The sequence below is a fragment of the Zonotrichia albicollis genome, chromosome 2 (assembly GCF_047830755.1).
Source record: "Zonotrichia albicollis isolate bZonAlb1 chromosome 2, bZonAlb1.hap1, whole genome shotgun sequence".
NCBI classification, from domain to species: Eukaryota; Metazoa; Chordata; class Aves; order Passeriformes; family Passerellidae; genus Zonotrichia; species Zonotrichia albicollis.
In genome coordinates this window covers 97031155-97058630 of record NC_133820.1, presented here as the reverse complement: position 1 = coordinate 97058630, position 27476 = coordinate 97031155, and the positions used below count along the sequence as shown (strand labels likewise).

General features: G+C 36.9%; 1 protein-coding gene across 1 annotated transcript in view; it reads right to left on the bottom strand.

Annotated features, from left to right (window-relative positions):
• Positions 1-27476, bottom strand: part of OCA2 (OCA2 melanosomal transmembrane protein) — a 160126-nt gene that overhangs the window by 64507 nt on the left and 68143 nt on the right. The window contains exons 15-18 of the mRNA XM_005486403.4: positions 17006-17153; positions 15509-15566; positions 13989-14097; positions 1647-1774 (exon numbers count right to left, since the gene is read on the bottom strand). Coding sequence (XP_005486460.2) covers positions 1647-1774; positions 13989-14097; positions 15509-15566; positions 17006-17153 — 443 coding nt within the window. The remainder of the gene's footprint in view (positions 1-1646; positions 1775-13988; positions 14098-15508; positions 15567-17005; positions 17154-27476) is intronic.

The window sequence follows — 27476 nt, the reverse complement described above, 5'->3', positions numbered from 1 at the left end:
CCAATAGATTCAGATAAAAAATAGCAGTGATGATATACACAGAACATTTTCTCATTTATTTTGGGGAAGAATTTGATGTCTCGTATTTTTTTTCTTCACTATCTGGACAAGTTTCTTCCATGACCTTAAACTGCTGTTATTCTAGAAAGCCAGGAAAAATATTATTTCATTAGCAAACTGTTCACTGGTGACATGAGAAACTGAAAAAATGAAGTTCAGTGAATTATAATAGTTGTATCCAAAGTCTGGCAGTAAATGGGAAATGACTTCCTGAGTATTTTACTATGGTATTGTGTAGAGCACAAAACACTCAAATCAGCCAGTCAATCCAAGTTCAAACAAGTACATCAGGGAACACAACTAATAAACTGTTACAACAGCACTAGACAAAATAAACATGGCTTCAGCACTGATTGCCTATAAGAGCTAGAAATTCAAGGTTTTATGGAACCTCATAAAATGGAGGACTAAAAATTTCCTGTTCTAATGAGCATACAATAAATCAATATTTCCTGATTAACTTTAGACTTAGTAGTTCGCAGAAAATTTCATAATGATAATCAGAGTTTCCACTCATCTTCTTGAAGGTTACCAGATTTTGACTTCCAGCTTGGCATTAATTAGAGTCAGTCAGATTGGTTCTTGTTTCCATTTGCTTCAAATGTTGTCCCTGTTACTGCTCTTGATTTTTTAAAATATTTCGATTTCCAGATTCTTGGGATCTTTGCAATTATTGGGAGGGAAGAGGGAAAGAAAGGAGGCTATATGAGCAAATTAGTTACCACAGGCTTTTCCCAGGCTTCTCACTCAGGCAATTCACTAGCCATGGCAGTGTCAGTGGTCACTTGGGTATTGTCAGTCATGTGTCTACATTATTACATCATTTAAACCCAACAATTAACAAATCAAAAATAGTCAGCATTCTAGAAGCCTACTTAAAAAGTTAATGAGAGCATCCCCACCAAAAAAAAAAAAAAAATCCAAATATTTGGTGTAAGAATAAACCCTCTCAAGCCATGCAAAACATCAAATAGGGAATAAAAGGGGATACAAACATGAATGGACATGGATGCTGTCAAGCAGACAAGCATACAGAAAATACACAGCAAGATATCAAGGCATTTCAAGAGCTGAATATTTTTTAAATTAGCATTGCAAACTGAAATTCAGTGTTATTTTCCTTTCAAATCACACTCCCATGAAATATCTTAGACCATTTGGTAGCCAGCATGTAGCAAGCAGACAGCACTAAAAGCATTTTTCAACTCTAGTTTAATCTTGTTCTATTATTTTTCCTATCATCTGTATAAATAATTGTAAACAAACACATAAATATGCATAAAATATCTGCATACATAGACCAACAATAAACCCAGAAACTAAAATTTAAATTATAGAAAAACGATTGTGTCAGATACATTCAACAAAAACAGAATATGGAAAGAGAATGAGACCAAGTTTATAATGAAAATTTAAATAGGAAAGTGGTCCAACTAACTTTCATTCTCTGCTATTCCTCCCTGTATTATCATAACTACATTTGATCAACAATATTCCAGTGGGATTGAACTAGCAGAGGCCTCTCTCCAGGAACATAATTCACATTTGAAATATTTTTCAATTCTTCAGGCTTTAGAGAATATTACCTCCATGAGAACAAACAATGCTGCAAAGAAAAGAAGGGTTGCCCACTCAACTCTGTTCAATATCATCTCAAAATCATGGATGTCTGCTAGCACCAGCAGCCAAAGGGCTCCCAACATGGCAATCCAGCCTGCATGAGAGAAAAAGAGAACAATAATTTACACTTCACAGACTTGTTATGTGCTAACAACATGTAAGTTACAGTATTGTGATTTTCAAAGATTTTCACCACATTCTCACTTTGCAACAAGGAAAAGTTCACAGATATCACAGGATGAATGGTCTCTGTTTTCAAATTAAAATAAAATCTAAAATAAAAAGAACAATGCAAGTAAGAGAAAGTTGGGTTATCCCAATGATCAATGGGTTTGGATCACAGGGAAACCTTTAGGTGTTTAGGAATAGTGAAAGATTCTGCAGCTCCTGAACGGCTGGCTGCATCCCCTGGACCTTGAAGACTCAGTGGCTGCCTGCTTTCAAAGATAACCAGGAAAGGAAACTCTCCTTAGAAAATAAGAGAGATTTGGAGCAAAAGAAGCTCTCCTCAGATATGATCGTTCTGTACATCTTGAAGTATTTTAATACACATATTTAGGCAACTGACAGAAAATGCAAATCAAATGCACAATTAGCCAGAAAATGTAAGTAGCAAATCTCCTGTCTGAGCAAGACTCACTTTCCCTCTGCACAGTTAAAATTCTTTCTAGAGCAGCTTGATCCCTCTGGTTTATTTATCTTATAACTCACAGAGTTCCCAAAGCAGCAGAGGAAAGAAAACTGTCAGTTCTATCTACCACAATTTTTCAATAGCAAAGTTGATTTGCTGTATTATAAAACAAAGCAAATCTCTTAATGAAAATTGAAGTTATTTAATCTGTACATAAAGGAAAGCTTTATGGAAATGCACTGCATAATTTTCTTCTGACTGTTGTCTTGGCCGTTTTTTGAATTCTGTTTAAAAGCAGTGGGGCCAACTCCACCTTAAATAAATGTGATGACAATTCCTGCAAGGGAGAGCAGGTATGTGCTGATTTGAAGCTAAGTAGCAGAATTTTAAGTACTATTTTCTAAAATCCTACTTGACAACATACCATTTTCTCACATACATTTTGAATGTAATTACAACAAAGTGAAGAATTAAAGAATTTCTCAGTACTTATGGGACAACCTGTGCAAATATCTTGGTATTATTCCTACCCTTCTGTCTCCAATAATAATGACTCAACTAGAACATGCTATATGGAGATAACAATTAATCACTAAAGTTAATGAAGTAATACAGAATTGCAGAAGAGGTGGATGGAGCCGGGCATTTTTTATTACTATGAGTGTTATCAGTACACATTAGCTTCAAGCATGCAGCTTTGCATGGGGGAACAGTGCCTGGCCTCACAGTATTGCTCCCTGAGAATACAGACAGGCAAGGGAGGTGTCATCCTGCCGTGCTTCAGCAAGTACAGCTCTCCAGGGGAAAGGGCAAACACATCAGCTGTGGCTGCGCAGGGCTGGTTTCAGTCTGGGAGAGGAGAGGAGAGGAGAGGAGAGGAGAGGAGAGGAGAGGAGAGGAGAGGAGAGGAGAGGAGAGGAGAGGAGAGGAGAGGAGAGGAGAGGAGAGGAGAGGAGAGGAGAGGAGAGGAGAGGAGAGGAGAGGAGAGGAGAGGAGAGGAGAGGAGAGGAGAGGAGAGGAGAGGAGAGGAGAGGAGAGGAGAGGAGAGGAGAGGAGAGGAGAGGAGAGGAGAGGAGAGGAGAGGAGAGGAGAGGAGAGGAGAGGAGAGGAGAGGACTTTATTGGAACTTTTTATTCACTATGAAGAATTTTGAAAGGACTAGGACACATTAAAGACTGGTTTCTCTGTTTGTCTTTTTTCCCCCTAGCTTCCTAGACCACAAAAGATAGCCATGAGAAAGAGAAATAGAAATAATTTTTAAAAATAACTTCTCATTACTCTAGTGAAAACAAAGCCCATTTACTGCTCCACAGACCACTTCCTTTACTGCCTTTTATTGCCTCTGCTTCACAACAATTGATGTCCCAGAAAGAGAGCTTAGACAGAAACTGAACCTAAATTCTATTTCTACCTGTTGAAGAGGATGACAGTTTCTATTTCTTTTAAGGGAAAGGAAATGAAATTTTATTATAAAATGCAACTTGCAAATTTATAATGCATTCTTCGTAAGAAAAGATTTCCATGTCTTCTGCCTTGTGCCAGGAAAAAAAAAAGTACAGTAGAAATTGCTTAAGGGCTTTGCTTTTCTTATACCCAGTAGGCAAAACCACCTTTGGAATAATACTTAGCTCATGCTGAGTGGAACACAATTGCAATCCTACTCAAAAAAAAGGTTTTTTTAAAATAATCAAGTAAATGAACTTGAAAATATAAAACAATCTAATAGAGAAAAATAGAAGTTTAGAATTTGGAGGTAGGCAGGAGAAAGAGAAAGAAATTAGGGAGAAAAATTGCTGTGTAATTTGTAGGCCTTTCAAATGCTACAAAGAAGAATGTGCATTCCTAAGCAAAAGTAATTTTGACCTATTACCTCATAGTAATACGCCAGAAGCATAACAAGCTTCCTCTGAACGAAGTGAAAATGTGGACTCTGCATGTTCACTTTATATGCACAGAATTTGGAGTAATGCATTTAAGAAGACTGAGAAAATATCACTTTTCTGGAAACTGAAATGGCACTTGAGACTTTGAACTGAAAACCAAAGTCAGGGTAACACTGCATGTTCCCTCTGATGGCCTGGGCAAATCAGCAGGCTACTCAAGACAGGTCAAGAGAATACATTTACATAGGAAGAGATAAAACTGCAAAAATCCAGGATGGGAAGCAACTGGATGCCAAATAGTCCTCCAGAAAGGACTTGAGGAAGACAGTGTTTCACAACTAAATCTCATGGCCCACTGACATACTGAACCAGGGCTATAAATAGTAAATTCTGTGAAGCAGCCTCTGCTTTCCTCATCCCTGCAAAGCCTGAGAATATATAATGTAAGGTGCGTACCCATTAGGAAATCTGAGGCAGGGAAGGAAGCACAATCAACAGCCCAAAGAGCTGATTTTGAGGAAAAATGTAAACAATCCAGGCTACTTAGCTCAAAAATAAGATGATTTAAGAGGTCCTGACAAATCTTCGGGTAAATACCAGGCTTCCCCAAAGGGCAGAGAGCAACCCATTTGTGTCAGCAGTAGTGGGTACGACAAGAAAGAGTAAAAAGAAGATGTTAATAGCAGTGACAATGATTTAGGCAACACAATATTCAGGGTCACACATTTATAGTAATTGAAAAATATTTTTTTTTAAAAAACATCTAGACCAGTTTCTGCCAGATGAAAATATAATACCCTGCTCTGCAAATAGATGGGAGAGACACACTGATTTTTCATGTTTTTCTCAAAGTATGATTTTAGTTTCCTGTGTTTTTTAAAGTTCTTTTTTTGTCATTGTAGCTTAAGGGTGCATGCCAGTTCTCAATGTAGTATATGCTTCATCATCCTCTTATACAAGTATATAAAAATATTGGGGTGAAAAATTAAATCAACATATTGGCAGTAGTGCTTGCTCTTCTCATAGAATATGTTTTATCAATACTTCTAAATGTGAATGAAAATGTTCCATATTTTGGTTTATTCAAATTATTATTTATTTTATCAGGAATCCCTGAAAATATACATTCTGAAATCTTGCTAAATATTTCTAAGAAGCACTTGTTGCCACTGGTAAGTGCTCTTTTATCTTTAATATTTTTTTTTTAATATAAAATTACCCTCTCACAAAGCAAGTTGCTGGTCTTTTGACCAGTCTCTTTTCACAGGCTCAGCTTCATGGAAATCGTTTTATATTCTTTGGTATTTTTAGCACCATAGTTTAAGACAACTCCTTAGGGGAGAGAACAGTGAAGGTGACAGTCCAAGACTTGCACCACACCAATAAATACTTGGTGCAATACAAGAGGAATAAAAGGATATGGGAAAAAAACGGTGGAAGCTATAACCCCATGCAAGGCAAAAGAAGCAGGATCCTATGTTGATACAAGGTAATTATACAATAAAAATCAGAAGCATTGTGTAAAACAAGGTAAAGAACTGACTTCTCTGTGAATCCAGATCATCCCATGTGCCTTAGGATGTGCTGGACTTTGTTCAATAGCTGTAATAGCATGAAGTCAGAATGTGAAATCATATTCAGCATTGCATTGTAATGCCAAACCCCAGTTTCATTAACTCTCCAAACACAATTTTATAGATGAGGCAGGATGGCTCTCAAAACAGAACACTGTGAGCAAGAAACCTGGTTAGACATTTCTACAGCTGGGCACTCCATCTCCAGAGATGAGCTGACAGATATATAGCTGTCTATATCACACCAGTCTGTAAGTCTGAAAAATTACAGAGTGCTCTCAGTAAAGGTCACTGCAAACAAACATACTCTATTGTCATAGCCTTATTGACTCTAGTGAACAAAAAATAATTTGAGGGGCTGCAAAATCAAGATAAGGGAAAGGTCGGCTTCTCTAGAAGTGAGCAATAAAGATCAAAGGCTGCTCTAGCAGATGCAACTGTTACTGGTCCTTGGTTTTTTCTTGTCAAGTGTGTGGGCAGCTGCATGGACAGGGATATTGTATAATGCATGCATGATTATCTATTTTTAATGACAACCGTGACATTTCAAGGTTTTTGAAAACTATCCTAAAATAAATTAAGACTGCAAGGATCATGGAAAGCAGATGTCTTGTATGTTCACAAGCAAGGTGTTATGCTGACAGGGTAACTAACATCTGGACCAGACTTTCTGAGTCTGAGTCAGTGCTGACTGCATTAATGTAGCTTCGTTCCCATTCTCATTATTAAAATACTATCATCAAATTTATTTTTAACTCATATTTATGTACACTCTACCAGGAATGCTTTCGACATGACTATGAACCAAAGATGTATGAAGTCTCTCAGATACAGTTATGTCCATTCTCATTTTTAATAAACAGTGTGCATTTTCACAGCGCAATCAAGTCTCTATGACTCATATCAGAGGCCAGCAGGTCAGTTCCATGCAGAGCTCTTCTTGACCTCAATGTAAAAGTACTAGACTGCCTAAACTAACACCACCACATGCCATGACACATAATAGAGTAAATGCATGAAGCACAGGGAGGGAGGTTAAGAGCACTAAACGAGGACAAATATATCAAACTCCACTGGAAATGGTAGCTGATGGGGAAAAGAGCTGCAAGCAGTCCCAGCATGCACACATACAAGGATCTGGAAGAGTCTCCAGAAAAACCTGTAGACTTTGAAAGAATACAGCTTAAAATGTTGGCTCTAATCTTATATGTCTTTCTATCTTGTACTGGATGCTTTTATCAGAGGCTACAACACATTGCTTTATTTACCATTCTCAGATCAGCAATTAAAGAAATAACTTTAGTCATGGAAAGCAGCATTACAGCTTCATTTAGGTGGAGCATTAATGGAAAATGGTAAAGGAAGAAAGAAATTGCCACAGACAAGAGTCCCTGAGTACCTGCAGCTAAAAGAAGTACATGAGACAATAAAAAAGATCCAGGTTTATCAGTAACTCAGTAAGTGGTTAGTTATAGATGATTGAGTAAACCTATGAAATGGTCAAAACCCACACTTCATAAAATAAAATCAGGTATAATGTAGAGCTGAAAATCAAATTTGAATAAGTAAAGTGTGGCACTTCAGAAAATATATAAAAATGGGCTCAAGTGAACTCAAGCACAGGAAGTACAAAACCATCAACACCAACACTATTTACATTTCGGCAAAGAAGAGGAAGACACCCCTAACTTGTCATCTCATGTAGCAAAAACCTCAAATTATCATCACTGTGTTGTGACTCCTTCCAGCCTAAACGTGTGATGCTTAGCACCCTGGAGAACATCAAAGGGAGACCATAAAAACTGGAAAAAAGGGCAATTATACTGGGATTATTCTTTTGGGTTTTGATTGGATTTTTGGGTTGGGGTTTTTTTGGGGGAGAAGGAGAAGTTGTTTGGTTGCTTGGTTGGCTTTTTACAACAGTCTATACTGCATATTGTTAATGAGGGTTTGTTTTAATTTTTTTATTGATTAGATATATTGGACTCTAAGTGTTAATATTATCATAAAATGAACAATAACTGCTTGCTTTGTTTGCACTGGTTACAATTTTTAACTTCTTACTGTTAATAAATTCTCAGCTCTAGATATAGAAGATGTTCCCCTTTTTGCCCAGAATATTACAAGCTTAAGAAGACCACGGAGACTTTGAGAACAGGAGCATTCTGCCATGTACATAGAAGGCAATCCAAATGTTTTGGAGGCCAAAGCCATTTACTTTACTGAAATATGTGAAGGAGTTTCCAGGCAACTACAGATTATTCAGGATGGTATTTTTAGCTCTACAGAAAAGGTTCACAAATGTTACATCCCAAGCTTTGCATCTGTTTGCCTAGTTTATCAAGTCATGTTACAAAGCTTTCCAAAATAATGAAACAAAATTTAAATTAAAATGGGGGGGGGGGGAAGGAGGGGGAAGAGAGACGAAGAAAATAAAATAGTCATTGTGATAACTTTAAATGCAGTTGACAATAAAGTATCATTTGAGCCATTACTTAGGAGTCAACACCTAAAAGCTTTTATCAGCTAAAACTTATTTATTCCCCAGTCTTAGCTAATTTCTAGATAAATGTTAGCTTAGTGGCAAATTAAAGACCAAATGTGCACTTTTCACTATGAGGATTTAGTGACATAGGAAGTGCAATATAAGATGTGCTAAACTTAATGTCACTCTTGGCATCTGGCCGACGCTTTCTTAAATCTAGATTGTTCACCAGTTTTTATATCTTAATAGCTGTCTGTCTCAACAGGATTTTTTGTTTTCTTAGACATTAAAAAATTATACATCAGCTTATTAAACTGGTCTATGGTTTTTGCCAGATATTTTATAAAACAGCTCCTCAATAACACTAAGTAGCTCTATAATAAACATTTCATCTTAACTATTGCACAAATTAACTTGAAACCAAACAGGTTTATATAAGCACTTTCTTTTTTTTCTTCCTCTCCATGGGGACAAACATGTTTTTAAAGTCATTTTTTCTGCTTCTGCAAATATCGTTTTATTGTTTGTAAACAAATGTCATATTTATACAATTCCACCATCACACAGAATAGTGGCAGAACATAGTTCAATCTATTTATCTCTGGTAAGATATGGGGAAAAATGTTCCAGTATAAAATTTCAAAGTACAGAATTAAGAGCCTTTGACATCAACACCCCTCTCATGCTAATGGGATCTGTCCACACCTTCCTCAACCCTGTGCTCTTGTACAAGGATACATAAATCTTTTGGATCTGAGGAATTCTGCTGCACTCTGGGAGGCAGGATCTTTCTCACAGGCCTGTGGAGGAGAGGTTCAAGTTGAAAAGCACTTTCACCATTCTAAAGAAGCTTCTTAGCACAAGTTCAAATGCACATACATAGCCTATCTTAGACCCCATATAAATCTGGGGTGGGGAGTGAGGGAAGTTTATTAGAGTTCTTCTTGAGCAGCTTCCTAGGATGCATCTTCAGAACAAAACAACACAGACTACATTTATTTTCCTTGTGGAATATTGGAGATTTTTAGTTTACATAATCACATAATTTAGACAAAGATCCCTAAGTTAAAGACTTCTGACATTGGTTACAGCACTGCAACTCATGCAAGCTTTTACACACACACATACTGACCCTACAGATCTGTTTCAAAGCTGTTAGCAAAGAAGCATTCCTGCAGTGTGCTCCTAATTTAAATGTTACAGAAAATAAATGGATTAAGCTAGTTGCTAGAATCTTAGTAGGTTGCAGTAATGGAGAACTGGCATCATTGTTTCTAAGTAAATATTGGTTTGAAACTTCATACATTCTGAAACAAATGTAAGGAAGTTTGTGAGGCTCTCTAGGACTGTGCAGCCCTCTCTTCCTCACTAAGCAAGCTATCTGATAAGTGCCACTCAATTTCAACTCTATGATAATTATTGGTTCATCTATGTAAATAACAGTGTAAGCTGAAAATTGCTCATGTCCACTGAAACATGTGAAAATCAAAAGCACGACAAAAAGCAAAAGCACATAAAGAGGAGAAACTTCAAAACTTATCCACTTCCCTTAATTTGAGAAGTGACTCCTCTCTCCAGTAAAGAAAAGATTTTTGTTATAATTTGCATAATAGTCTCTGTAGACATAATGGAGGGAGGAGGAGTGTTTGACTGAGGCCCTTGCCCATTGGGATATTTAATTTCTCATGTAAATGTGAACAAATTTTCTGTAAATTATGGAAATGAGTCAATAAATATGGCAACTGGTATTCAAAGGAGTGACAATATAACAAGAGTCTTCCATATCTACACCGAGTACATTTCTCCTTTAATGCTCTGGCAATAAAATTAAGAGAAGTCTACACAACATAGTGTACCAAAAAAAACAGAAGTCAGTTTACATAAAATGAAAACAGTTATTTTCCTACTTCTCCACTATTTCAATCACAGTTTTAAAATGTTTCAAAAATGCAAGACACAACTAATTGCCATAAACAGCAAAAAGAGACCTTGAGACCCTCACAAGTAACTGTAGCAGAATTTGCAGACTTAGTGCACAGTCAGAAGTTAAGCCACATCAATATAGAGGACAAGAGAAAGTTTTGCAAGAGAAAGAAGTCTCATTGAACAAGATAACCTTGTTTGTAAATATGGAGGAATTTTAGCTTTAGTGCAAGAATGATGAGGGAAATTCAGATCTAGGATGTTTGCCTGACTGGAGTGACATAGAATATTGACTATACACCTTGTCCTAGTGCCCAGAATGGTCATAGTGATCATGATAGTTTCTTGAATGTCCCTAAAGTTAGTTATAAGTTCCTCAATTTGGGGAGTTTGCTAACACTGCTTTGGTTAATCATACCAAAGATGAAACCAGGCTGAATAACAGCTGTTGACCTCCTCCACTGAACAGTGACACCCCCAAAGATTATTCTGAGGACAGATGAATATTGATATCGGAAGGATCACAGATGCCCATGGCACCAAAAATGCCAGAATGGGCTCAGGCAGTAGCATTAAGACACTACTCCTCTGTACAAGTGAAAAAAAAAATCCAAGACAGTTCCCTCCAGTGAGCAAATGGCAGTCCTTAATTATGGAAGAATTCAGTGAATCCAAGAGATCTCTCCCTGTTCCCTTGCTTAAATAATTCATCAAAGGAACATGAGAAAAGCCATGGATGGTAACACCATAGGTTCACCTGTGCAAGGGTCATGTCTTTAACAGGAAAAATGCTGGTGATAAGGCAGGAATTAATATACAAATAAGGCAAAACCACAATTGTACTTCAAATAAGGCATAAAGCACAATTGTATTTCTCCTGGCATTCCATCCCTGTTTCCAGCAGCCAAAATTGAGGCAGCATCTCCTCTCTGAAACAGGAACTATCTCATCTCTTTACTCTTGGGTTTTCACCTTGCTCCTTGAATATGAGAGCAATAGAGTTTGTTGCAACCTCTTAAAGGAGAAGAAGACATTCCTATGTCTCAGAAACTAGTGGGCCTGGCCCTGGGAAAGAGGTGTCCTGAGGTGGAAGAGAGCAAGAGTGAGAGCGTCTGCAAGAGCAGGCTGCCTGCATTGCATGCAGAAAGCAGAGAGGCAGGCAAAAGCAGGGCCATGGACATAATGGATTCATCCTCACAGATACTAGAAGGAGCTGCACAAAGTTCACAGCAGCTCAGCAACTCATTGAACTGACTAAAACCAAGTCAAAGATAAAGCAGCTTCCCCACAGGAGAAGAAGGAATTGAGCTATAAATTGATTTCGGTATTTTTTCTGACCCAGTCACTTTGAGCACTCCCTTCAAAAAAAATCTAGCTTAAAATATAAAGCAAAATCTTGCTTTATATTACTTTTTAAATCTTTTTTCGGACATATTAATATAGTCCAAAGCTCTAGACATGCTCCCCTAAAAGATAAAGTCAAAATAGTAGCCAGGTAAAATCCTCACATGGGCTTTAATTTCATCCTTTGTCATCTTTTCTCAGATGCTTTAATAATGCTTTATCAATAAAATAAAATCTCATGGGGCCAAATGAAAGTAGTGTAGGAGTCTTACAGTTTTTACTATCTGTGTTTTTTTAAGTCTCAGTACTAATCTTTTATTAACATAGCTATTTCATAGAATTACACTAAATAAATTAATGAACAGGCACAAGAAAACCGAATAGGAAAGAGTTCTGCATTTCAAAAGGTGGTTAGGTATTCAAATTTTATTATTTAAATTAAAATGTCAGTACTTTCAAATTATATTAATGATTCCATGTTCATAATGAAAAAATTGTATCAAGGCTTAGGACTGATACAGAATTTAAAAATCTTTCTAATTCTCTCTACTAACTGCAATTTAAAATTATTAGATTTCTAATATTTCAAACTCTGTATAAACCAATATTCTGGTAGAAAATTAAACATTGAACTGCAATTTTTATGAGAAAAACATATTGAACAAATTTACCCACCCAAGCCAACAGAGTACAAGATGTAGTGTACATTACGAAGTATACTTCCATGCTTTGGAAGATTAAAATCCATAGAGCCTCACAGCAGCCCTACTTCAGTAGTGATAAATAAGTGACAGCTATCATCAAGATAGTGAAATTCAGGAAACAAAAATGAGAACCTGTGAATTATGGGGCCTGTAAACTTATCAATAGAAGTTTACAGATTCAATTACTTTTCAGTAGAAATTATGTGCATGCTTTAGTAACATTTATTCATTAATATGACAGGTTTGCCATGAATGCAGAACAGGGAGAAATTATACAGAACACATACAGCCCTTATTTACTTTCAAGGTTGTTATTCAGCTACTGAACAGAAACCTATACTGCAAAACATTCTATTTATTTTCATTTATTTTACTGGCATAAAGCAGGACAAGCGAAAAAGATCAATAGTTACTATGTTTCCTCTAGCATTGACTTCAACTCCTTTGCAGTATTGAAAAAAAATTCTTACCAGGAGCATACACAACTAGTACTGTTTAGTGTGTAATGACTGTCTGGCTTTTCAAAACCATTTAGAGACATTTGGCTTAATTCAAGACATTCTACATGGTTCAGTGCCACTTATCTGAGACACAAAAGTAAGAGTGTAAATTGATTTCTTAAATTGTCAATACAAAGGCCTTTTTTATGTTTTCAGCCACCGTGACTTCAAATGCAGTCAAATATTTTCAGCTTCTGCATTTTCCCAGACCTTATTAGCGTAGCACATTTTTCTCTTATAAAACAACATTCTACCTTTTAACTTCTTGACAGTAATCTTCAAGGGCTGAAATTGCCCATTTGCATGGCAAATAGTCTGTCAGCAGCAGATATGGAAGGTCTTGCTTACAACCTGATCACCATTGTAGAGCTATAACTGGCTCTATATCTTGCACAGTAAAAATAAGTGTCAATGTAATATCTGTGAATATGATTATTGATTTATTCATTATCAGCTCTTCCTCTTCAAGACTGCTCCATCTTTCAGCCACTGAGATAGAAGTATATAGTGTGTAAATTCAGATTGCATGGAAAAAAAATGTATTTGAAATTCCATAATCTTGAAGAGCTCAGCAGCTAAAAAAAATTTCATTTTTTAATGGTCAATGGATAGGTAGGTTTTATGACTATCTTTAAGTCAAATGTGAGATTCTACTTGGTTCTGTTTTCAGGTTATGTGGAGCTTTTTCTCATAGAGATATACAACTACCTGTATAAAAACCTCCACATATAGATCTATATATAGAAGTTACACACAGAGCTACTTTCTTTTCACCCATATGCAGTGTCCTCCAGTTTTTATTTTTGGAAATGAATTATTATGGTGATAAGGTAATGGAGACTGTAAATTATACAAAGAGCTTTCTATACTTAAGAAATGATGCCAAACTGCTTCTTTGTTCTCCCATGGAGACATTATCTTCTGATCTCCCTGATACATCTTGGTCATTCACTCAAACAGTGAAAATGATGCCAAGGTCAAATTTGCTCATTCTGTAATGTTTAGCCAGCTCATTAGTATTGGAAATCCAGAAAATGAAGTCATGAGCACTCTCCGTTACTCCTGCTGGACTAACTGAGATGTGACTGAATTTTTAAAACCTGCTCTTCTCTTCACAGAGAAATTGTTGCTTAACCTGGTAAAATTATGAAGACAGAAACATGTGAAAAATGACTTTCTGAAAAGATCAGGACTCAGAAAGATATGGCTGGCTTTTTTTCAGGGAGTTTGCTTATTTTACTTAGAACAAAACTAAGAAACTTACCAAGATCTAGATAGATGCCTGGAACAAATGAGTTGAGAAAAAACATAAGAATAACACATCCCAGCACTGTCAGACATTTGATGAGCAGAATTTTGTCTGTTATTCTATGCTGGAGACAGACAAGAAAATAGAATTAGCAATTATATTAAAGAAGAAGCTATATATTATGCATAGAGTTCAGAAAAGCATGCATGAAGTGCAAACTTCTGTTCCCGTATTGTATATTCCTCTTTAGCATAAAAGACAGAACTACCTGAATAGTTTTTATAGGTGTGCTTCTTATGCATACCTATAAAAAACCATGAATATGTGGTCCAACAGGCTTTAAGAGATACAAGTATCTAGCACCTGCTGCATACATTCAGCTGTACACAGGCATCCCCTTCACAACTTCAGTCCAGAGGGTGAAGCAGTGTTGAAATGCAACTCCTACCAAAGAGGGCATTCTGAGCACTCTGTGGTTTTGTGATCTGGGACTAAATCACCCTTCTTTTTTAGGTGTGTTTTGAAAATCTATAAACCACTCTAGAGGTCAAATCTTTCACACCTCCTGTACAGCTCTCATGCAATTGCCAAGCCCTTCATCTCTACTGAGTTTGTACACCTCTGTGCCCAGCTCCTGTTTCACTGTGTCAATCTCCTTGTGTCCTCAGCCCCCACACTCAGTGCTTTCTGTCGTGTCTCTGCTTTCACTACTACTCCAGGGAATCCCTTTCTCCCAGACTGAGTTTGTCTCTTGTTTCATGTAGTTTAAAGCTCTACTAAAATACAAGTAAGTCTCTATTCTTTAAAAAGTTTGCCTCTTATCCAATGCCTTTAAACAGGTGTAAAGAAAATCTGCTGGGTTTGGTCTGGTTTGGTGTGACACCTAGTACAGCGTTCTCCCAGACAAGGATTTGCACCCCAAGAAGTCCAATCAAGGACTTGAGCTCTCTCTCAGACACAGGCCCGATTCATTAGTGATGCCAGTGAAGTAGAGAGATTGTGACACTTAGATAATTAAATTTAGGAGACTTTAATCCCACTACAGAGTCTCCATCTTCTCAGTTTCAGCATAAAGACTTAAGCAGTGCTAGTGTGTGCATAGCTAAAAGAACAGGATTTATCAAGTGGTTTATCCCTACTTGAATAATAAAAGCAGTAGTGTCACCAAAATGCCTTAAATGCATTGGGAACATTAGTACAGTACATCAGGCACTGTATTATCATTCATCATGGCTACAATTTATGGACATCTCCTGAGCCTTTCTGGATACGGATTAAAAAGTTAAGAAAACACTGCTGAACCATTACTTCATTCTTTAAATAGCAGTTTTCTAAGGAACAGAAGTACAAAACCTCACCATGTGGTTCAGTAATCTTGTCTGACCAAGAAGCCGACCACCTGGCTGCTAACTTTTTGGCTATCAAATTAGCTACTAAATTAGCTAATAAATTTCCATTAGATTTAAGGCACTATCTCTATATAAAGGCATAGCTTCATTTATATGAATACTGGAAAAAAAATGATATCTACTTACGTTTTTCTGAAGTTCCTGGATATTTGTTTCCCAGTTTTTATCTTCTTGTGAAATTTGTCTGAAAGAAAATGACACCTACTTTTTTCCAGAGTGAAATCAGAGCTCAGCCAAGAGCGTTGGAGTAAATCCCTCTCATCACATGTAGATCACCTCTTTCCCTGTGTGGAGTAACCCATACCACAAAGGAGTCTTGGCCTTCTTACATCCAGCAGAAAAATTCCCATGAGCATTCACTTCAGACTCCGCTTTTGTAACAAGCTCCACTAATGCACAAACCCTTCTGTTTATTAAGAAAGCCAGGCTGAGAAGGAGCTGGACTTCAGGGTATGGACCTCAGTATAGGATCTGGCTATCTGCAATGTGTAGTTCCCTTAACAGTTTCAGGAGCTGGTGTGTGTGTCCCACTGTGATAAAACAAGGGTCGTGTGCTAACATCAGCAAGTCAGAACACACATGTTGCATATTTGCATTTTATAATGAAGTTTCTAAGATCCGAATAACTTCACTGTGTTATCGGCGCAGTCAGGCCTCCCGCAAAAAGCCTTGGGCTTTGCACTTCAGGAGCTCTGTTGTTAATGCTAATGAATTTTTACATTTCTGTAAATGTGCTGTGCTGGAGGAATCCTGATTTTCAAGATTAAATGTACAATTTTTATTTGTAAGTCAGTAGGGTCCTCTTTACAATATCATAAATTCTGAGAATCTTAAAATCTTTTGAAAAGGAGGCAATTTTAACAGCCTTATTTGTCTTGAAGTATTAATACTCTCGCTCAATACAAAACACAAATAGCAGCAAAAATTATGTAAACAATCTTATTATTGGAATAGTTCAAGAAATCATATTTACATTTTCTTGCTCAAATTCTTTAACAAAGTTATTAATTACAATTAATTATTCCAATTTCACTTTAGGCAATTAACATCCAAAATATTTATCATTGCTATTTTCAATCATCAAATTGCATGGCATAACATCTATTTTTTACTAGAATCTAAACAAAACAAGGTCATTATTGTTTTTGTCATAGTTTATGCAAACTTCTTTTCTATACATAAAATATATCTGCACTCAGGTTCACAATGAAATTTTTATTATTAAGTAATTGTAAACCACAGCAATTCACTGGTGAAATATTTTTCAAACTCACCCATTCACTGCAGAGAATTTGAAATTTTCAGTGAAAAAAAAAAGAAACTCCAGCATCTTACTGTGCTGAAGCCACAACTGTAAAGAAAAATGTAGTTATATATTTGTGATCTTTTAAACCGAAAGCTGCCTGAAATTTCTAGGCCTTTAATTTTGGGCCATATTGGCAAATATATTTTCCAGGCCTTACACATCAGTTTTGTCTAAAATAGTTTGTGTTTCACTGAGGCTGAGAGTAGCTGTTCCTATCTGTCCAGGCATCTATCTCCTCAAGACAGAGCTAGGAATGCAGGTCTTGTTCCAGTGAAGATCCCTGAAATGGGAGATTAGACACACTGGTCCTTGCTTACCTGTGAAACGTCCTCAGCTTCTTCCTCAGGAGCATCTCCAGAGTCAGCACTTTCTGCATCAAGAGACATTTGACAGCAGTCTCCTCTCTGCTGGCTGGGTTGATGCGCTGAGCTGTCAGCCTCCAAACGTAGATCTCATGTTTCAGCTCTGAAAAAAAGCAAAATTGCATCAATGTGAAGTCCAACATGTACAAAACCAGAGATGGGTAAAATATGTGTAATGTGCTCTGGACTCAAAGCTGTTAAAGTTATTGGGATGGTTTCGCAACACATTTCCACTCAGGAAGATGCTTCTGTCATTCATTTTGCAGAGCTGAAGTGAATGAAAAATTAATAGAAATATTTCAAAATTTTAAATAAATGAACCACAAAGTCTTTTTTCAAAGAAAAAGAAGCACTGTCTTCAAATGCTTGCAAACATCTTCAACAAGCTTAAGGGCTAAAACTGTAGCCCATTCATTTTTCAACAGAAAACAAACTGTTAGTATCCATTATGATACTGCTAAGAGATACCAGTTCCCTGTGTAGTCAGGAATTACAGCAAATGCTCGTTCACAGTTTTCAAAATAGACAGCATGTTTCCATTCACTCCGTGTTCATACAAGCAATTTTATCTATGTAAGGCAAAACTGAAATTTGGCACTGTTATATGGATTAACATTCAATAATATTTTAAGGGTTTCCTAAGAGGATTTAATTCTTAGGCACTGAAAATATGTGTAAACACAGCAACCATCAGTTTCCTGCTGACCTGGATGATTTCTGATCCTATGTAAATTCAGATAGACTGATCAACACTTCAAAATCAGACTCTAGAATCTTCTCAGAAATTTCAGTCCTTTTTGATTACTTTTTTCCCTGTACTACTGAGGCCTTGGAGAATGACCAAAAAAACATGTTCCTGTTCAAGAGGGATGTTAAACTGGGCATGCCAAAAAAACCCTTGAATTTTACAAGAAACCACTAATGAAATAAAATCAGAATATTCATTCAGAAACTATCTGTGCAAGTGTTTCCTGTTGAAGCAATGGGATGTTTCCTCACCCTTTTTTTCTGTTCCATTCAAATTTCATGTCATTGAAGACAATATGTCAAGAATCCAAGGTTTTATATTTTAAGATTCCTGTTCAATCAGCAAGTCGCTCTCATTCTGAAAATGAACTCTTTACTTTATGTAAACAAGCTATAAGAATTATTTATAACAAAAATATTTAGTTACATAAGAAAAATTTAAACACTTTTTGATGTAGGCTGTGATGTTAACATTTTATGCTGCAACCCTCTAGAAGGTGATGATATCTGCTATCAAACACCTTCAATTCCCCAGTTTCCTTTAGAACTATTCATAATGATAATGCAGAGTGAATCTGATAAAGATTGACCATGAGAAGGAATTAGACTCAACAAAACTCAAACATTTAACAACAAAAGTGTGTCCAGAGTCTGATTAGCTGACACTGAAGAAAGGGATTTGAACAGCAATTGACATACATCTTGTATGGTTTATGTCTATAGATCTGCACTCATCTGTCAAGGAAGTTATGCTTGCCTAAATTTTACAGTGTAACACCACAAACATTAATTCACACTGTCAAAAGACAGTTTATACCTCAACCACAGATTCCAAAACTATGCCAAATCAACCACTTTGCTTTGTAATGTATCTAGTGGTTCTTGCCAGAAGCATAATCTGGAACAAAATTATATTACAATACAGAAAGGTCTTGCATATCAAAGGATCCACATGACTTCTGGCCATCATTTATTTTTGCATAAACATTTGTGACACACACAGATATAACAGCAGTAATTTTCCTCTCACAGAGGGGGAAAGAAAGGCCTTTCTGTACTTCATTCTTACGTGATTTTTGAGTGACTATGACTGCAGCTTTGAAACTGTCATCAGTCCAAGGGAGAGTGTTTTGTCTTTTTCTCTGGCAAGGGCTCAAGAAGCATGAGCAACCAGTTTGCTGTTCTACTTCCCTACAGTTTGTCTTTTCTGCAACAACTTTTCTGATGACATCTGCTCATCCTGCATTTCTCCCCATCTTTTCCAAGTGAAATTTCACCAAGGGTTTAGCTGATAGGGGGAAGTTGAATCATGCACCACCTAAATGAGATGCTAGTACTCCACAGTTATTTTCATACAGAGAATCTCTATCTTCTCTCCTTCAGAAAGAGGTAGCTATCTTCCCTGTATCTGTGCCACAAACAAATCCACAGAGTGGAAAGCACCATGACTTGTGTTGCAGATTCCTGTTCCACATCTGAAATGCCCTGGGGCTAATCTCCAGGTTGAGCAAAGTTGGACTGGTTTGTGATCTATGTTAAAAAATATATGCGTGTCTTCACATGGCTTTGATGGTGCCTTTATGTACAACAAGTGCATGCTTGATTTTTCAGTCATTGGTTTTCCAAATCTCCCAAGGATGTGAACATCTGACCTGCTGTGGAGTTAACCTCAGAGCAAACTGTACTTGGAAAATCAAAACTGTTTCTATAACTTCTATATCACAACTCCTGTTGCAGTAATGATTTGTGCAGAGGTTTTCTAGGTCATCCACAGAATGTTTCTCCTACTTCTCTTTCAATGAACACTCCTATAGCCCATCGCAGCATTGGGTGATACGCATTTATTAGAAGTAGTGCTTTTTTTGAAGGAAAAATAATGCGGAACCTTGAAGTCAGCAACAACAATTAACATGGCCAAAGTATTTCGGGCCTTGCTATACTTTTCCTATTTCATAACTGCAAAACCATTTAGGCAGAAACCCCCAGAGACTGGGCCCATCTGATATATTATGACATACTGTTTTAGACATGGACAGGGACTTAATGCAATCACAGAGACTTATCAATCAATCTTTGAAATTATGGCCAAGACAGCACAAGGGCAGGATTTGGCCACCACTGAACAGAATCGCAGGATAGTCCCACACTCTGTTTCTCCATGTCCATAAGTTCCTGTGCCCCCCTCAGATGGGATCTAATGGTTATACAACACCAGAGTGAGCTCTCTCCACTCACTTTCCAGCCCAGTGTGCAGGGTTTTTGTAGGGTCAGCTTTATGGTGGATCAGCCTTCTATCCAATGTAACCTTCCACTGTCAGGTCTGCTGCCAGTAACTGACATGGTGAGTCTGTGGCACGGCAGTTTCTCATTAAAGCAGCTAAATTAACATTTGACTGCAACCATAGCACCAGTAGCCAAAGTGATAGAAGCAAAGCTGTTTAGTATGCAGTGATCTGGAGCACAAAAATACAGGAGAGCTGCAGCTCAGCTCAGTCAGAGAATTCAGCTCATTATGATAACTAAAACCTTTTGAATGCCATACATTCATAAAGCCCATGATTCACAAGAGCAATACTCCTAACATTATTATTTCCAACAAGAATATAGAAAAACTCCATTTCTAACAAGAAAATAATAATTTTTTGCTTAGTTATAGGATCAGATAAAGGCTCCTGAAACATGTAAACCCTATGCTGCTAATCTGTTCCGACTTTGTTTTTGATCATATTTTGCCCTGGAAACCACAAACATTACATCCTGGACCTACTGAGTTTAACAAAATTTCAACTGTTGACCTGGACTGTGACAGTTAAGATGAAATTTCTTCATTTTAGAAAATATTCTTTATTTGAAAACTACGTATTATTTCTGCAATCTGACAATTAATAGTCAGATTGATTTTCGCTGAAGTAATCACACATTCCCTCCCATCCAGCTGCCAATAACAAAGAAGACATCCTCAAAACCTGAGTGTAATTAATTCCCAGTCTCAGAATCTGAAAAGGCCAGGTTGGTTAATTGAAGATACTCAGAAGAGCATGACCACACTTGATGAGATGATAAGAATTATCATTAAATTACAATTTTCAACTTGCATGTGCACTAACTATGTAAACTATCTTTTTGCAAGAAACCCAAGTTTGCACTGCTGCGCTGTATCTAACAGCATTCAAAGTATGTTCATCTGAATATTTGTTTCAATTTTTTCTCCACATGTTACTGTAGCTTACCTATTTTCAGTAAAGCAATTATTTTTCATAGCCAAATTCTCGGAATGAGAATATTTCTGTTTAAATGTTAACTGTAAAGCAAATTAAGTATCATGAATTCTAGCTTAACTAGTGATAGTAATACCTATAACTTTTTATTATGTAACCAATCTTCGAAGCATTATTAGATGGTGTCATCTCCATTTTGTAAGTGCAGAAACTAAATCCAAAATTCAAAACCGATGAGTAGAAAAAAATCACCTGAAGGGATATTCCAGTTCAAACACTTATGCCTCTCTCCTAGAGGCAGCACACCCCAACAGCACACAATCATGAGGATCTAAATCTAGAAAAACCAATAAACAAAACAAAACAAACAAACAAAAACCCCACCCTGGAATATTCTTGTTTTTATTCCTTTGAATAGTGCAGTTGGTCAAAAGTGGATAAGGTAAACATAGGTATAAATATTGCAGAGTCTTCAAAACTACATCAAAACATGTTTTCCCTTATTCACCTAAATACATGCAAAGGAACACAAGAAATGTGCACAATGCTGCATAAAGCAGTACAGAGAATTTATATAAGCTTTTCAACTCAGTGTGACATCTGAGGCCCCATTTGGTCATAAAGGCACCTAATGCCAGCTCAGCTACCCAGCATGGGATTGCATCCATCACATAGGAATTATATGGCATCCTCATCCTGCAGCAAAGCAGCTGGAGCCTGGGCAGAAAATCACAAAGTTCATAATTTCAAACACCTAAATTACTCACCAGGAGTCATCTTCCAAGCTGGAGCAGGGTTCAGCAGGCCCACGAAAGAATCTACAACATTACAAGCCTAACCCTGATTTTATATGGAATAGTCAATTTAGTATGTCTATGATGGTCACAAAGGACTCAGATGGAGTAATCCACAGATATTAAGGTGAATTAGAGTTCTCATTACATTTCAGGAAGGTTGATAAAGATATACATTAACCTTCAGTTGGCTTGTTCCTGAATGACATGTTGGATATTTCTCTCTCAGGTAACATGGGCTCTGTTTTCATCTCTGGGCAAGTCATACTTTAGAGACACAAACTTATTTTAGTGCTACAGCAATTCCCCATCTTTTAAATACCTCTGAATATATTTAGGTTCTCTGTGTGCTCATTAGTACTTACTTAATGTGCTTAAAATTCTTTATTCTGTTACACTGAGAATGGCACAAGGAAGTCAAGAGCCAAGTATTTTAAGCATGCATTTATCTAAAATTCTACTCTAGTTTGTTTCAGGAAATTTTTTACAGGTGTGAAATCTAGAAAGATAACTCCAGCTTATTATCAAATAGTTTTCATTCAGACTGCCAGACTTGCCAATGAAAGCCAATTTTGCTGATGTCTTCCATTAAACTACAAGTCTCCCTTAGAAAAAGCAACCTCTCTTAAATTCACTGTACTTTCCTCAAACACAACTAGATACATTCCAATCCCAAAACATTTAGCACAAAATGTAACTACTGCTGATGCCCTTTCAATATGAGAAAAGGGGCCACAAGCCACCACTTAGAGATGGCATTCCTAAGGACAAGGAAAAAAGAACCATAAAAATATAAAGCCTCAAGAGGACAACAGTCTTTTGGAAAATTTCAAAAGATAGTGCCTCTTCAAATGCTTTTAAGAGGACAAGATGAAGAGCAATACAATGCAGCCTGCTTCAGACTCACCATAACTTTTATCAGTGGTTTAGAAGTAAAAATGGCAATACATTGAACACGCTTTGACAAATGAAAATAGCAGAGCAATTAAAAGTCTGTCAAGCTTATACTTGAATTTGAAACACCATCACAGTGAAAGCTTTCTGCAACAAATAAACACAGATAATGTGTTGCATAGAACTAAACTGTTGTTTTAAGCTCTGTGTATTAGGAAGACCTTATGATCTTCAGAGCCATGAAAGTGGAAAAACTGTCATAGCTTCACTCAAACACCCCAATGGAAAGGTTCTGCCTTGCCAACCACTGTATACCTGTGCAATCCTTTCACACCTGAGGTCTGGATACAAAAAACAGAGGGGCACAGAGGGTGTAAAAGAAACAGGCACTAGCACTAAATTTTTCCCTCCCATCAGTGATTTTCCAGTATTCATTCCTTACATGCAAAATGAGTATAATAAATTGTGAGGTGCTGCTCTATTGATTCAGAATGACACTACATTATACCTTCTTTCTGCATAAGACAGGTAAAGTAATATTACAGCTGCCTTCTTATGACGGCTACATTATCAATGCACTAAGCAAATATTATGAGATTGTCATACTCTTCTTGTTTTCCAGTGTCAGAATACTGTTTTTATCATCTGAAGACAAGAAGAGGCAGATCAGTGTTTTTCTTTTTCCAAGGGGAATACTCCATCAACTCTAAAGCAGTTCAAAGGACATATACAGGAATAAAAGCATAAAATTATTGAAAATATTTAAAAATACAAAAATCTTCAGTCTGTGGCAAGTAAATAGCTGTACTTCTTTTCATTCCTGATCACCAAGAGAGCTATTGAAGGTGCAAATAATTAAAGACAGCTTTTGCTTTTCATTTTCAAACATAAAGCCATGGCCCTGGTAGATCCTGATATATTATCCAAAAAGGACTAAATGCGGTGTCTGAAGGGACATTGAGACTACCTATTTTGTTTGAAACTGATAGTCTTACTGTTCTTTCAAATAAAAGACACAATATGTACCAGAAAGATATTATCATAGATACCAAGAGAATTCATAAGAAAGCTGCACCTTTTAGCTCAGCATGCTAACATTCACAGTAGGAGAGTTAAAATGTTAACTATTCACTATTTGGTGTAAATATCTACAACTGAATTGCAGAGAAGAGAGAAAAAGAGACTACACAAAAAAACCAACACATATTTTACTGTCCTCATTGGTACTCAAGATTGAAAAATATTCCCCATAAAATCCAATGAAATTAGCATCTTATTCGAGGACAGTAGAGTGCAATGCATATTGCAAAACTTCCATTCAGACTGAGCCTAAAGTTGAATTCTTGAAATGAAAACATATTGAAGTCTTTCTTTCTTTGAACATTACTGTCTTCATAAACCACTTGCTACTTTCCTCACTTGAACCAGCTTCCAAGTGAGGACTATTTCCAACATCACATTAAATACCAACCATGCTTTACTGGCAGTTAGTAAAATACTTACACAGGCACAGATGCACCTCAGGACAGAGATTTGCCAATTTACTGAATTCAGCTACATCACTGATGTACCTTTCACTGATTCTAGTAAGAAAATGGTTCCTGAAGTTACAAATATCTTACTAGCAAAAATAGGACTAAAGACTGTTCTTTGACCCTGAGAAGCACATATAGTGATGTTTCACTGCACCTTATCCTGGGTGCCCTCTGTGTCCCTGCAGTGTCTTTGTGGCCCTAGACTTAACTATTATTTTAAGTCAGCTTTGTGCATTTCTAAGTGTCTCGCACTAAGTATTGTAGTTTTTTTTGCAAGTCATCACAGTGATTCTTTCCCTCCTCCTCTCCCTTTTCTTCTCTTTGAGAACATCTGTATAGCTTCACGTGGAAGAAAGGAACAGATTTGCTCACTCATCTGGTTACTGCATTTCCCATTGTGGGAAACAGCTCCGTGTTTTTCACACATTAAGCACTTTACATATGAGTATGATTAATTAATTCCTTCTGCTGTCAGCTTTACATGCTGACTCTCATGCTATCATTGGTATTTTCCCAGCTGCTGTGGACAGTGAGTTACACCAGAGGGAATAACACGCTCCCCCCTCTCCTGCTATTACCACTCCCACTTAAAGGGTGGATGTCTTTCAGCCTTGGAAAATTGGAAAAAAAGAGCAAGCAACAAAGTAGAAATGGGGAGCTGGTGCCAAAGTTGTGCTAGGAGAAACATCTTCCTCTCTGGCAAAAATGGCCAGTATAATAATATTTGTCACCAGAACATGTGCCACTCACTCTCCTGGGACAGCAACCTTGCCAAACACTGAGGTCCCTGTCTCCACAGCTTGACAGGTGAGACAAAATAGTGTATTGCTACACTTTCCAGGAACTAAATAATGTATTCCTAACCCTTAAAGGAAGAAAAAACTCTGGTTTCATGTTTTCAGAGTGGCAGTAGAAATGGTCAGTTTAATTCCTTGTACACTCAGATATTATTTCCCTTACACATGGGAAAGTGTAGATACATATAAACTTTTCAAACCTTCCCAGCTTACTCTTCTAGCCCTAGCATATTTTGCTGCATCGCACAGAACAAGGAGCAGGTTTATCAGCTAAAAGACATTCTCAAAAAAGTCCTCAAAGATCCCTTAATTCTTGAAGAACATTCAATTTTCTCTCTCATGGATGAGTTCTTCAGAGTCTTTTTTTTCTTTTGTTAGCTACCCCACTTAAAGCCACTGCAGGCAGACAGTGGCTCCTGGGGAAAGAACAGGTATTTTTACAGCAGCAGAGGTGCTGCAAATCAGTCTGAAAGCCAGCAGATTAAAAACACTGGTAATACATTGTGTTGAAATTAAGCTAAAAATGTATCTTCATAATAAGAGCACTGTCCGTTTTAAAATTCATACTAATCCATTTTAATAGTCTGTGTATCCTAAAGCAGCAGAAAAAAAAAAAAAGCTTAAAGCACATAGTGCACAGGGATAAAAAAAATCTGGGGAGAATAATATACCAATTAAATCTCACATAACTTGTTTAATTGCTAATTGAGGGCAAGGTGAGGAAAGACTGGTATTTAGTTGATTAAAACAGCTGCTTCAAACAAGACATTTGAAGTTATCACAGAACCATTTCAACTGGAGATGAAAGGACCCCAGGAAGCACCTTGGAGGCTATTCTGCAAATCCAAACCATGACAGCTATCTCCTAATGGAGCTGTATTGGTCCCTTTCTTTCTCTTCCTCACTCACAGAAATTTTCTATGGAAAGAGTGGCTCTTCAACTTTTGCTCTAATTGAACAGCTCCTGATTAGGTTTGCAGCCAAGGGCAAGTAGCTGATAACAAGAACACATGGTATGCTGATTAGGAGACTGCAAAATCTGACCAGACTAAGGTGCAAGCAACAAGGATTACCATGAAATTAATTGAAGGAAATATGCTCACTAGAGTTTCACTGGAAAAAATAGTATGTCAAAAATTTTCATACATACTTTGTTTCTTAAAAATCCAAAACATATGCTTTAAAATTTTATAGCCAAAAGGAAAAAAGTAGCAATTCCATGTTCTATGATATATATTTATAAAATAATGCTATTATATTGGGATCAATACTGTTTACATTTGGGAGAATTAATTTTCTTGATGACTTTTTGAAAAATCATAATTTGTAGGGTCACTGGGAAAGAATCTAAGCATGTTAGGGTCTGAAATAATTTCTTTATTTCTCTTGCTCTCTGGATAAGACCTCTAAGGGTGCAGAAAGCCACAGCAGTTTTAAAATGAAAATACCTACCTCATACCAGACAGATATAAGGAGAAAGAGAAATTCTCCTTAAATGTCTTAGAAAATAGCTAATATTAAATCTATAAAACCTTAAAAATATTTGTGATCTAAATTCTGGGAAGGACTTTGGCCTTTAGCAATACAGACAGGTAAACTGAATGCCCCTCATGCTGAATAGACACCAAGTCAAAACCAAAAATCTGCAGAAGATCTTCCTAAGCAGGGAAATTTCTTCTCTGACTTTTCTATCAGATGGGATTTGAGACACATGGTATAATCTACTGAGGAGAGGACTGTCACTTCTGGCTTTTAATAAAACCATAATCCTCAAGCAAATTTCCCCTGGAACAGGGCAAGGCACTGCAGGTACTACTCCTTTTGCCTAGAGGAGATACCTATCTTTAAAGTCTCTGCTACAGTTAGTCACCTTGGAGTCTCCTTATAAGAGAAAAGTAAACTTTTAAGGCCTGCAATATATCTCTTCTAGCATAGACAGCTCCATTAGTCTTGAAAAGCATTTATCTTTCCCCACAGATAACAAATGAAGCCAAGATATATCAACAGCATCAGAAGTTGTCCTCTCCATGATAAACAGATGCCACACACACAGGTTGACAGACATCATAGAGGACATTAAAATGTGTGGCATGGTCAGTGGAAGCCTGGATCTTAAGTCTTCTGCAGCCAAAGGTGAAACAAGTTTCAGCCAAAGCATGAAACAAGCACCCGGGGAAGAAACAGTTTTACTTGACTGTCTTTGTAAAAAGCTTGCTAATAAATTATACTTACTGAAGTATTTCTCACCTTGTAAAGAAATGGTGAACATTTTGGGGGTTAGTATTAAATTTCAGCACTGAAAGAGAAGCCCTAGAACAATGATAAAAACTTCAAAATTACTGAATTGAAAAACATAAAAGCATGAAGACAAAGAGGGACTGACACAGTCGACAGTCATTGAAACAGCTTTAATAAGACTTCTAGAGACTATTGAGGCGAGT